We start from the raw sequence: 13,632 nt of genomic DNA, 5'->3' as shown, positions 1-13,632 counted from the left end.
AAATTGTGACCACTCTGGATTTTTACGACCCAACTTTTCTTATTGTACATGTTTTCCTCTTTCCATCGATATATAATTTAGGTGTGTGTTATTCCGGACCATTAAAGTTTTAAGAAATCAACTCTGGTTGCAGTACTATGAAGGGAAAATCTAAATTTTAAAGAATATTAAAGAATTGAGTACTTCTTTATGTTAATTTTTTGGGTTGTAAAAGCATTTACCAAAGTACATTTTGAATGAAGCTCCAAAGCCCTTCATTCATAAATGTGTGCACTATCAACGCTTTTACAACCCTTTGAAATTACTAAAAGAAGCATTCAATACTTATAATCACATTTTTTTCCGCTATGATCATGAAAACACGATTCCTATCAAGTATTTTCTTTTATTTATCAGTGCACTTTATTGTAAAAGCTCTTGCCATTATGAATGTTACAATTCATTTTGAAATGAAGGTTAATTTCAGAATGACACGAGATTGCTGTTACCCAATCACATATTATAATGAAACATACATCTAATGTAATTATTGATATTTGAAAAGAAAATTAAAAGAAATTTACAGCTGCAAAAGACTTTAAGTAAAGAAAAAAGAATAATTTTATAAAGATTCTAATGAAGAAATCTGTTGGCTGATTATTTTGGGTATTGAATCTAAATATCTAGCAGAATACTGATATAAATCATTGATTGGTGTTTACATTGCAATAGAACTTCTGTCAAAAGTTTATAGTCAGGATCTAAAAAAAAGTGGTTTTTAGCTGATCCTGGTATAATATACTTCTTTACTGGATATGCCACCATTCGCAATTTATCAATTAACAAATTGACAATGTGTTATAGGTTTCGGATCAGTCTTATTCTGCTTTTTGGTAAAAACAACTAGTGATTACAAAAAAAAAGAGAGAAAAAAGTATGAAATACCCGGCAACGTCCACTTGTATTTTTGTCCATCTAATGAGTTGAGCCTTTTTCAACTGATTTTTATGCAGTTAAGCTGCATTATGCGAGCACCCTAGATTTGTGTTCTACCCAATAAATCCTGAAATACTTGCCATTGTTATTATCTAGCTTGTTACTATGTTATATATAACTAATTGAACACTTTTTTAATACTTTTTATTCTGGATTACAAAAAAAATGACCAGAAAAACCTTAAATGATCGTCGATTTATCCAAAAGTTTTAAAGTTACACATAGGAAGTAGTGCTTATTAAAAATCCTTGTGTAGTTCATTATGACTTGTGCTTTTAGCTAAGATGTCAAAGAACAATTGTATGAAATATTTAATCGCCGAAAATTTCTTAAGACAAGCAGTTTAGATTTCCTAAATGACAAAAGTCGTAGGAATATTGTTTGTCATCAATACGTAGTACAACTACGTCAGTAGTCCATTATATAATTCAACTGTTCATGCTGTTGGCGGCAATTTCAAATTAGAAAAAGAAATTTTCGTAACTTTTCAATTTGGAGGCAGGTGTGCAAATTAGCAGTGGTCCGAGACCTTCCACTTTTGCAAGCGGAATTTCGACTAGGATAGTTGGTTTCTAGCTACGCCCGACGTAGTCGCCTTACATTTGAAAGAAAATAAGAAATTACTTTGCAAACCTTTTCACCATGTTCACCAAAGTCTCCAATTAAACGAGCTAAAAACTTATTTTTATCATTATTATTCATGACGGCGATGTTTATTTTGTTCAACCGCTAGCTTTATACAGAAAATTACCGACAAATATTGTATAAATTCGAGTAAAATCGTATCTGATTGACAAAAACAACATTGTAAACACATAACAATGGCGGCCGTGAAGACAAAATGTTACAAAATCGGATCCGATTCCGGAAGCGGATAAGGGTAATTCCGGGTTTGACGATCATTTACAAAATAAATCCAAGCAGGTGAAAAAATACATCTATGCATGGTAAATGAATATAAACACTAGTATTGTAAACCAAAAGATATATGTAAAAGAAAGAAACAGCAGAAACATATTTTATTCAAAAACTAAAAATTACTTTTTGATAAATTTTAATTTAAAAATCCAATACAACGTGACAGCTGGGAACAGTACATCTAACAATATACATGTTCATGGTCACAGTCTAAATTTTCTTTATAAATGATAAATCATGATAATGCATGTGAGATGCTTTTAAAGTGTAAACATATTACTGCAATTTCGAGGGGCTATTTGTTTTTTCTCAATTTTGAAGGGTCAATTAAGGTAGCTGAAAGTTTCATTCTTTAGTTTCACAAATTATGCAACTATATTATATATACCTTAATGTAAGTAAATCATATGATGGCATTCTTTAGGCCACTCTACCCCCTCCTGTTTGATAATTTGGAACAATGGCGGATCCAGCCATTTTAAAAAGGGGGTGGTTCCCAACCCAGAGTAAAGGGGGGGGGTGGTGGTTCCAACTATATGCTCCCATTCAAATGCATTGATCGGCCAAAAAAAGGGAGGGGTTCCAACCCCTGGAACCCCCCCAGGATCCGCCACTGTGGAAACGTTCGAGCTCCCTACCCCTAAACCATATGTGGGGCAGATCCAGGATTTTAGGTTAGGAGGGGCGCAAACTTAAATTTTTGCTGAGCAGAGTGAGGCTAAAAAAAAATTGAGGTAAAATTATCGGAATTTTCTTTATTAAGCTGAGAAACAACCCATGCTTTGCAAATTTAAGGGGGGGTGCAAGCCCGCAACCCTCCCCCGTCTAAATCCGCCCCTACATATATTCAAGTATAGGAAAATATAATAAATAAAAAATGAAATATAGGGGGAGTCCCTGGAGTTACCCCACCCTCCCTGTTTGAGAACTTGGAAACGGTCGAGATCCACACCCCTTAACCATATATATTCATGTTTGTGACAATATGAAAAATCAAATGAAATATAGGAAGAGTCGCTAGGGGTCACCCCACCCCTCCTGTTTTAGAATTTAAAAATGGTCGAGATCCCCATCCCTAAACCATATATATTCATGTATAACAATATAACAAATCAGATGAAAGATAGGGGGAGTCCCTGAGGTCACTGTTCACGCTCCTGTTTGAGAACTTGGAAATGGTCAAGATCCATACCCCTAAACCATATATACTCATGTATGGGACAATATAACAAATCAAATGAAATATAAGGGAAGTCCCTGTGGTCATCCCAACCCTCCCGTTTGAGAACTTGGAAACGGTCGAGATCCCCACACCAAAACAATATATATTCATGTATGGATCAATATAACTAATTAAATGAAATATAGGGGGAGTGCCTTGGGTCACCCTACCTTTCCTGTTTGAGAACTTGGACGCTCCAGTCATGCTTCAGTGATTACCTATATAAGCAACCAATTTTTTCCCTAAAAGGGGGGGCGGGCGGGCCCCCTGCCCCCTAAATCCTCTGCCTACCCCTACCTGTTTGAGAACTTGAAAACCGTTGAGATCCCTACCCCTAAATTATATATATTCATTTGTATGGGACAAAATAACAAATCATTTACATTTACTATGGGCAAGTCAGTCAGACCTCATCTTTGATCCCTGTTGTAGTGAACATTTGTCTGATTCGTGTCTCATAACTTTTGTACTATAGAACACACACTCAGTTTTCTTTCCAGGGAAACCAGTCCATTCATACTATTACATGTTCATACTACGTCAAATTGAACTTCTAGCAGTCAAATAAAACCAAGGTTAACTACCAAGTAGAACAACTGCAATCATTGGGAACTTGTACCACTGCAGACTCACCATAAAAAATATACATTGATATATGCATTGCTTTTGAAACCATGATAACATATAAATTATTTGCCTTAATAAATAAATCATTAGATAAACATGAATGTACTATATATGAATGTTTAATGTTGAGGCAACATTGCCACAGTTTTCATAATTACGGTTGCCTTGGTTTTTGGTTAACTGCCTTCAGCGCTTACAGCGCTTTGATTATAGTTCGTTCTTATGTTGTACTGTTATACCACTGTCCCAGGTTAGGGGGAGGGTTGGGATCCCGCTAAAATGTTTAAGCCCGCCACATTATTTATGTATGTGCCTGTCCCAAGTCAGGAGCCTGTAATTCAGTGGATATCGTTTGTTTATATGTTACATATTTGTTTTTCGTTCATTTTTTTACATAAATAAGGCCGTTAGTTTTCTCGTTTGAATTGTTTTACATTGTCTTATCAGGGCGTATTATAGCTGACTATGCGGTATGGGCTTTACTCATTGTTGAAGGCCGTATGGTGACCTATAGTTGTTAATGTCTGTGTCATTTTGGTCTTTTGTGGATAGTTGTCTCATTGGCAATCATACCACATCTTCTTTTTTATAAGGTCTCTCTAGACCCATTACATTTTTTGTGGGTTATTATTAAGCATTAGTTGAACCATTTTAGATATTTAGCTCCAGTTTTCTGCAGCTTGTTATATACAGTCAATGCAAATATACTTTTATCTTTATAGAAATGTCAGTGAAATGCAGATTACTTGAAGGATTAGCATTGTTTCCAAAAGACATGTCACCTAAATGGAGGGTTCACGTCTTCAAGCAGGCATTTGTAAGTTTGTTAGTATCAAAGTTTTTTTGATGAACATCATTTTATTGCAGATGTGTCAATTAATATCCCTAGATAGGTCATTACACTTTTTGAAATGAAATATTGTCTCTTTTATGTATATAATAACCATTAAATAGATTTCAGAATGTGATAGAGTAGACATTTATTTTGTATGAAAAATATTCCAAAACAAGAGAGATACATTTGATGATCCTAAATACATTTAGTCCATCATTTTTACTGAAGTATTTTTCACTACAGTTTTGGATAATAAGGAAATAACTAACTCTAATATTTTCACATAACTATTAAACTTTAATATGGACCATAAATGCTGAAATGGTTTTCTAAATCTAAGCATATGAAAATTTTAAAACTCGTAATTTTGATTTTCTGATTTTGTTTGAATAGATAATCTAAAAATATAATAACATATTGTTTTGTAAATCTTTTAGTCTGACACAGATTGGCAAATTAGAAATACAGCCATGACATCCTTCCCTACCTTACTTCTACATTTAGGACCTAATGCCAACCATCTTGTTCATGATCTTATCAGGTATGCTATACATTAAGTTAAAGAGGTTTCCAGTTAACACAGATTTTATTTTTATTTTTTAGAAATCTTCAATTAGTATGTGAAGCATTTCAACATGTTGACACTATTAAAAAAATAATAGAACATTTAGTTATTTCATGTCAAACTTATAAAATATTATATCTATTCAAAAGATAATTGAAATTTGTTTCTAAGACATCAAATTAATCAAAAATGCATTTTTTTTTATACCCCTGCTTTAAAAAAGAGGGGGTATACTGTTTTACATATCTGTCCATCTGTCAGTCCGTTTCCGTGAATGTTTTTCATCGCATCTTTCTCTGGAACTACATAACAAGGATTTCTGAAAATTGGTTTCAGGGTTTATGTTAGTCAACTATACTATGTGATGAGTTTTAAAGATTCATCACTCAACAACTCCTTGTTTACCTTATACCTTTAGCTGGACAGGGGTATCATTAATTAACAGTAGCTCACAGATTCACTTGTATTTCAGCCCTGTTATAGATGATAGAAGTAGAGAAGTTCAGTTATCATTGGCCAATAATGTAGGGATTTTAGCCTGTGTTGTTTGCAGGAAGGCTGTCCTAAGGTAATTAATGTTTATGATACATTTAAGATTGCATTTGTTGTTAGCAATATTTTTGGTTTCAATTTAATCATCAGAAAAAAGAAGAAATATTCATCATATGATAGAAGGGTATAGTTATGATGTAAATGAAACAAAACTGTCAGGTACTGTAAACAATTGAAACAAAGACTTCTTCAAAAAGACTGTACAGGAATAAAGCATAAAGTCATAAGAGACCTCAAATTAAAAAAAAATAATTCATATGTTTTTTATAACTCAATGGATGGTTTTCATTATAAAACTTATGTACAAATACTTTTTTTCTGAAGAAAATTCTTTAATTTGTTCATATTAAGAAGAAGTTTACTTTATTTTAATTGCAATTCCCTGACATATTATCGGTATGCAAAGTGACCTCTATGTGACCCATCTCTTAAAAATCTGATGATCGCAATACGCATGGATGTCCTTAAAATAAACTGTTATCTGATTGTACATGTTAAACACAACAACACTGACCGATTAAAAAAAATTTAACAGTTATACGAAATTTATGCGAAAAAATGATAAAATCGTGCACAGAAGACTAAGTTTATGATGTCTGTGTCCATTGGTTCAAGAATTGGAATAACATTATTTTTCACTGGTCACTCGTTTATTATGACTTTAATTGCAAGTGTTATGACAATGCTTTTACAAAGAAAATTCAGTTACAAAGTATTTAATTTTTTCAGTTTCAAAATGAAATTATTTTCTAGGCATGAATTCTTGTGAAAAGTTACAAGTTGTTATAAATGATTTCTGTTTCAGGTACAAATCTGATGGGTTAAAAAGTCCTTTTTATGAGTCATTTGAGATACAGTGCTTGTCTTGTGACAACTTAAAAGGTATTTTTAATAGCATAAATTGTCAAAATATCACCCTGCTTGTTCGGGTGCACTCGACTCCAATCTTAATTGACTAGGATTGTCAGTTTTTCTATCGAAAGTCTTGGTTTTCTCTAAGCAATCTGGCTTCATCCACCAACAAAAATTGGCCGCCACGTAATATCCCAAAAGCTGTGATTAAAGTGGCGGTAAAACACCAAAAATCATAATCAAATCAAGTTCCAGTTTTTGTTAAAGCTTACTTACCATGAATTCATGGTCAAATCAACTTGAAATTTAATACACATGTTCAGTTTGGTGTGGAATCTCACAGTGCACTTTAATAATTAAAATGAGATTGTAGATTGAGCGTGGTGTCATATGAACTTTTTCTGGATTTCACATTGTTTTAATGAATATACTGGACTGTATTAAAGTTTGTAACATAGAATCTCTACAGGAATATAACATCTAATTTCATCAGTGAGAAAGGGAAAATGAAATATCATAAATTTACTTGATAAAGAAGACATTTTGGAAGTGAAAATTTGATAGTTTGGAATAGAATCAACATATACCTTGATATTGTGTGTAAATTGATAACTATGCATATTTAATATGAAGAAGTTAAATATATATCCTGCATTTTATTTTCAGATGAGCAGTCCAACAATGCCTCTAAGAGCAGACCAAACCTAGTGGATCCAAATATGTTTGTTCCTTATCTGACTTTACTGTCATCAGATGATACAGCAATCAAGAAAAGTGAGAGATTTAACACCCTATCACTCAATTTAAAGTTTTGATGAAGTTTACAGTTAAAATGATTGCCAAATCAATACAGAAATGTGTTCATCTCATGTTGATCAAATCTTTTCATTTTACACTATATGACTTAAAACTAATATTTTTGCTCCAGTTTGTAAACAATACACCTTATCGCTATTCCCGGCTGACCCGTCCGCTTGAACTTTTGACGTCAACAACAATCACTTTTCCATTGTGGCGTCAGACATTTTGTTTTATGACGTCAAAATTTTACGGGAACCTGTGTGATTTCCAGCAATGGCGGACAAATAGCGATAAGGTGTATAGTCAAACATGTGAACACATTTTAGTTCTCTTCAATACATTGTTACTGTTTTAAAATACCATAATGATGAAATCATCTGCAACATGATTTTTTTTCATAAATTAAGTGTTATCAATGCTATTTATATTGTTGCTTTGTTTCTGTGTTGACAATCCAAACGTTATGTTATAGGTATTATAGAGAGTTTGAAGAGAATGTTTGGACATATAGGAGTGAGGGCCAAAAGTTCTACAATAGTCAGTATGTTAGATACAGCTCTAGATGTCCTCGTTGATCCTGATTATAATATCAGAGTTAGTTTTAGGTAAGTTCTACAATATTCAGTATGTTAGCTACAACTCTAGATGTCCTCGTTGATCCTGATTATAAGAGTTAGTTTTAGGTAAGTTCTACAATAGTCAGTATGTTAGATACAACTCTAGATGTCCTCGTTGATCTTGATTATATCAGAGTTAGTTTTAGGTAAGTTCTACAATATTCAGTATGTTAGATACAACTCTAGATGTCCTCGTTGATCCTGATTATAAGAGTTAGTTTTAGGTAAGTTCTACAATAGTCAGTATGTTAGCTACAACTCTAGATGTCCTCGTTGATCCTGATTATAAGAGTTAGTTTTAGGTAAGTTCTACAATAGTCAGTATGTTAGATACAGCTCTAGATGTCCTCGTTGATCCTGATTATAATATCAGAGTTAGTTTTAGGTAAGTTCTACAATATTCAGTATGTTAGCTACAGCTCTAGATGTCCTCGTTGATCCTGATTATATCAGAGTTAGTTTTAGGTAAGTTCTACAATAGTCAGTATGTTAGATACAGCTTTAGATGTCCTCGTTGATCCTGATTATAATATCAGAGTTAGTTTTAGGTAAGTTCTACAATAGTCAGTATGTTAGATACAACTCTAGATGTCCTCGTTGATCCTGATTATATCATAGTTAGTTTTAGGTAAGTTCTACAATAGTCAGTATGTTAGATACAACTCTAGATGTCCTCGTTGATCTTGATTATATCATAGTTAGTTTTAGGTAAGTTCTACAATAGTCAGTATGTTAGATACAACTCTAGATGTCCTCGTTGATCCTGATTATAAGAGTTAGTTTTAGGTAAGTTCTACAATAGTCAGTATGTTAGCTACAACTCTAGATGTCCTCGTTGATCCTGATTATAAGAGTTAGTTTTAGGTAAGTTCTACAATAGTTAGTATGTTAGATACAACTCTAGATGTCCTCGTTGATCCTGATTATATCAGAGTTAGTTTTAGGTAAGTTCTACAATAGTCAGTATGTTAGATACAGCTCTAGATGTCCTCGTTGATCCTGATTATAATATCAGAGTTAGTTTTAGGTAAGTTCTACAATAGTCAGTATGTTAGATACAACTCTAGATGTCCTCGTTGATCCTGATTATAATATCAGAGTTAGTTTTAGGTAAGTTCTACAATAGTCAGTATGTTAGATACAACTCTAGATGTCCTTGTTGATCTTGATTATATCAGAGTTAGTTTTAGGTAAGTTCTACAATATTCAGTATGTTAGATACAACTCTAGATGTCCTCGTTGATCCTGATTATAATATCAGAGTTAGTTTTAGGTAAGTTCTACAATAGTCAGTATGTTAGATACAACTCTAGATGTCCTCGTTGATCCTGATTATAATATCAGAGTTAGTTTTAGGTAAGTTCTACAATAGTCAGTATGTTAGATACAACTCTAGATGTCCTCGTTGATCCTGATTATATCATAGTTAGTTTTAGGTAAGTTCTACAATAGTCAGTATGTTAGATACAGCTCTAGATGTCCTCGTTGATCCTGATTATAATATCAGAGTTAGTTTTAGGTAAGTTCTACAATAGTCAGTATGTTAGCTACAACTCTAGATGTCCTCGTTGATCCTGATTATAATATCAGAGTTAGTTTTAGGTAAGTTCTACAATAGTCAGTATGTTAGATACAACTCTAGATGTCCTCGTTGATCCTGATTATATCAGAGTTAGTTTTAGGTAAGTTCTACAATATTCAGTATGTTAGATACAACTCTAGATGTCCTCGTTGATCCTGATTATAATATCAGAGTTAGTTTTAGGTAAGTTCTACAATAGTCAGTATGTTAGATACAACTCTAGATGTCCTCGTTGATCCTGATTATATCATAGTTAGTTTTAGGTAAGTTCTACAATAGTCAGTATGTTAGATACAACTCTAGATGTCCTCGTTGATCCTGATTATATCAGAGTTAGTTTTAGGTAAGTTCTACAATAGTCAGTATGTTAGATACAGCTCTAGATGTCCTCGTTGATCCTGATTATAATATCAGAGTTAGTTTTAGGTAAGTTCTACAATAGTCAGTATGTTAGATACAACTCTAGATGTCCTCGTTGATCCTGATTATAATATCAGAGTTAGTTTTAGGTAAGTTCTACAATAGTCAGTATGTTAGATACAACTCTAGATGTCCTCGTTGATCCTGATTATAATATCAGAGTTAGTTTTAGGTAAGTTCTACAATAGTCAGTATGTTAGATACAGCTTTAGATGTCCTCGTTGATCCTGATTATAATATCAGAGTTAGTTTTAGGTAAGTTCTACAATAGTCAGTATGTTAGATACAACTCTAGATGTCCTCGTTGATCCTGATTATATCAGAGTTAGTTTTAGGTAAGTTCTACAATATTCAGTATGTTAGATACAACTCTAGATGTCCTCGTTGATCCTGATTATAATATCAGAGTTAGTTTTAGGTAAGTTCTACAATAGTCAGTATGTTAGATACAACTCTAGATGTCCTTGTTGATCTTGATTATATCATAGTTAGTTTTAGGTAAGTTCTACAATAGTCAGTATGTTAGATACAACTCTAGATGTCCTTGTTGATCCTGATTATATCAGAGTTAGTTTTAGGTAAGTTCTACAATATTCAGTATGTTAGATACAACTCTAAATGTCCTCGTTGATCCTGATTATAATATCAGAGTTAGTTTTAGGTAAGTTCTACAATAGTCAGTATGTTAGATACAACTCTAGATGTCCTTGTTGATCCTGATTATATCAGAGTTAGTTTTAGGTAAGTTCTACAATATTCAGTATGTTAGATACAACTCTAAATGTCCTCGTTGATCCTGATTATAATATCAGAGTTAGTTTTAGGTAAGTTCTACAATAGTCAGTATGTTAGATACAACTCTAGATGTCCTCGTTGATCCTGATTATAAGAGTTAGTTTTAGGTAAGTTCTACAATAGTTAGTATGTTAGATACAACTCTAGATGTCCTTGTTGATCCTGATTATATCAGAGTTAGTTTTAGGTAAGTTCTACAATATTCAGTATGTTAGATACAACTCTAAATGTCCTCGTTGATCCTGATTATAATATCAGAGTTAGTTTTAGGTAAGTTCTACAATAGTCAGTATGTTAGATACAACTCTAGATGTCCTCGTTGATCCTGATTATAATATCATAGTTAGTTTTAGGTAAGTTCTACAATAGTCAGTATGTTAGATACAGCTCTAGATGTCCTTGTTGATCCTGATTATAATATCATAGTTAGTTTTAGGTAAGTTCTACAATAGTCAGTATGTTAGCTACAACTCTAGATGTCCTCGTTGATCCTGATTATAAGAGTTAGTTTTAGGTAAGTTCTACAATAGTCAGTATGTTAGATACAGCTCTAGATGTCCTCGTTGATCCTGATTATAATATCAGAGTTAGTTTTAGGTAAGTTCTACAATAGTCAGTATGTTAGATACAACTCTAGATGTCCTCGTTGATCCTGATTATATCAGAGTTAGTTTTAGGTAAGTTCTACAATAGTCAGTATGTTAGATACAACTCTAGATGTCCTCGTTGATCCTGATTATAATATCAGAGTTAGTTTTAGGTAAGTTCTACAATAGTCAGTATGTTAGATACAACTCTAAATGTCCTCGTTGATCTTGATTATATCATAGTTAGTTTTAGGTAAGTTCTACAATAGTCAGTATGTTAGATACAACTCTAGATGTCCTTGTTGATCCTGATTATATCATAGTTAGTTTTAGGTAAGTTCTACAATAGTCAGTATGTTAGATACAGCTTTAGATGTCCTCGTTGATCCTGACTATATCAGAGTTAGTTTTAGGTAAGTTCTACAATAGTCAGTATGTTAGATACAGCTCTAGATGTCCTCGTTGATCCTGATTATAATATCAGAGTTAGTTTTAGGTAAGTTCTACAATAGTCAGTATGTTAGATACAACTCTAGATGTCCTTGTTGATCCTGATTATATCAGAGTTAGTTTTAGGTAAGTTCTACAATAGTCAGTATGTTAGATACAGCTTTAGATGTCCTCGTTGATCCTGATTATAATATCAGAGTTAGTTTTAGGTAAGTTCTACAATAGTCAGTATGTTAGATACAACTCTAGATGTCCTCGTTGATCCTGATTATAATATCAGAGTTAGTTTTAGGTAAGTTCTACAATAGTCAGTATGTTAGATACAACTCTAGATGTCCTCGTTGATCCTGATTATAATATCAGAGTTAGTTTTAGGTAAGTTCTACAATAGTCAGTATGTTAGATACAGCTCTAGATGTCCTCGTTGATCCTGATTATAATATCAGAGTTAGTTTTAGGTAAGTTCTACAATAGTCAGTATGTTAGATACAACTCTAGATGTCCTCGTTGATCCTGATTATATCAGAGTTAGTTTTAGGTAAGTTCTACAATATTCAGTATGTTAGATACAACTCTAGATGTCCTCGTTGATCCTGATTATATCATAGTTAGTTTTAGGTAAGTTCTACAATAGTCAGTATGTTAGATACAGCTCTAGATGTCCTCGTTGATCCTGATTATATCAGAGTTAGTTTTAGGTAAGTTCTACAATAGTCAGTATGTTAGATACAACTCTAGATGTCCTCGTTGATCCTGATTATATCAGAGTTAGTTTTAGGTAAGTTCTACAATAGTCAGTATGTTAGATACAGCTTTAGATGTCCTCGTTGATCCTGATTATAATATCAGAGTTAGTTTTAGGTAAGTTCTACAATAGTCAGTATGTTAGATACAACTCTAGATGTCCTCGTTGATCCTGATTATAATATCAGAGTTAGTTTTAGGTAAGTTCTACAATAGTCAGTATGTTAGATACAGCTCTAGATGTCCTCGTTGATCTTGATTATATCATAGTTAGTTTTAGGTAAGTTCTACAATAGTCAGTATGTTAGATACAACTCTAGATGTCCTCGTTGATCTTGATTATATCAGAGTTAGTTTTAGGTAAGTTCTACAATATTCAGTATGTTAGATACAACTCTAGATGTCCTCGTTGATCCTGATTATATCAGAGTTAGTTTTAGGTAAGTTCTACAATAGTCAGTATGTTAGATACAGCTCTAGATGTCCTCGTTGATCCTGATTATAATATCAGAGTTAGTTTTAGGTAAGTTCTACAATAGTCAGTATGTTAGATACAACTCTAGATGTCCTCGTTGATCCTGATTATATCAGAGTTAGTTTTAGGTAAGTTCTACAATAGTCAGTATGTTAGATACAACTCTAGATGTCCTCGTTGATCCTGATTATAATATCAGAGTTAGTTTTAGGTAAGTTCTACAATAGTCAGTATGTTAGATACAACTCTAGATGTCCTCGTTGATCCTGATTATATCATAGTTAGTTTTAGGTAAGTTCTACAATAGTCAGTATGTTAGATACAACTCTAGATGTCCTCGTTGATCCTGATTATATCAGAGTTAGTTTTAGGTAAGTTCTACAATAGTCAGTATGTTAGATACAACTCTAGATGTCCTCGTTGATCCTGATTATAATATCAGAGTTAGTTTTAGGTAAGTTCTACAATAGTCAGTATGTTAGATACAACTCTAGATGTCCTCGTTGATCCTGATTATAATATCAGAGTTAGTTTTAGGTAAGTTAATTTATAGTCTATTCACTCGTAGCTATTAAGAAGCTTTTTACGCGAGCAATTTATTTTCACAATTTTTGG

General features: G+C 32.8%; 1 protein-coding gene across 1 annotated transcript in view; it reads left to right on the top strand.

Annotated features, from left to right (window-relative positions):
* Positions 1 to 13,632, top strand: part of LOC139521746 (serine/threonine-protein kinase ATR-like) — a 91,172-nt gene that overhangs the window by 30,232 nt on the left and 47,308 nt on the right. Inside the window, exons 17-22 of the mRNA XM_071315318.1 lie at positions 4,465 to 4,559; positions 5,015 to 5,118; positions 5,615 to 5,710; positions 6,500 to 6,576; positions 7,213 to 7,320; positions 7,820 to 7,952. Of these exons, the coding sequence (XP_071171419.1) occupies positions 4,465 to 4,559; positions 5,015 to 5,118; positions 5,615 to 5,710; positions 6,500 to 6,576; positions 7,213 to 7,320; positions 7,820 to 7,952 (613 nt within the window). The remainder of the gene's footprint in view (positions 1 to 4,464; positions 4,560 to 5,014; positions 5,119 to 5,614; positions 5,711 to 6,499; positions 6,577 to 7,212; positions 7,321 to 7,819; positions 7,953 to 13,632) is intronic.

The sequence above is a fragment of the Mytilus edulis genome, chromosome 4 (assembly GCF_963676685.1).
Source record: "Mytilus edulis chromosome 4, xbMytEdul2.2, whole genome shotgun sequence".
Classification (NCBI taxonomy): domain Eukaryota; kingdom Metazoa; phylum Mollusca; class Bivalvia; order Mytilida; family Mytilidae; genus Mytilus; species Mytilus edulis.
The sequence above is the reverse complement of the archived record's forward strand: the minus strand, read 5'-3'. Positions and strand labels throughout refer to the sequence as shown.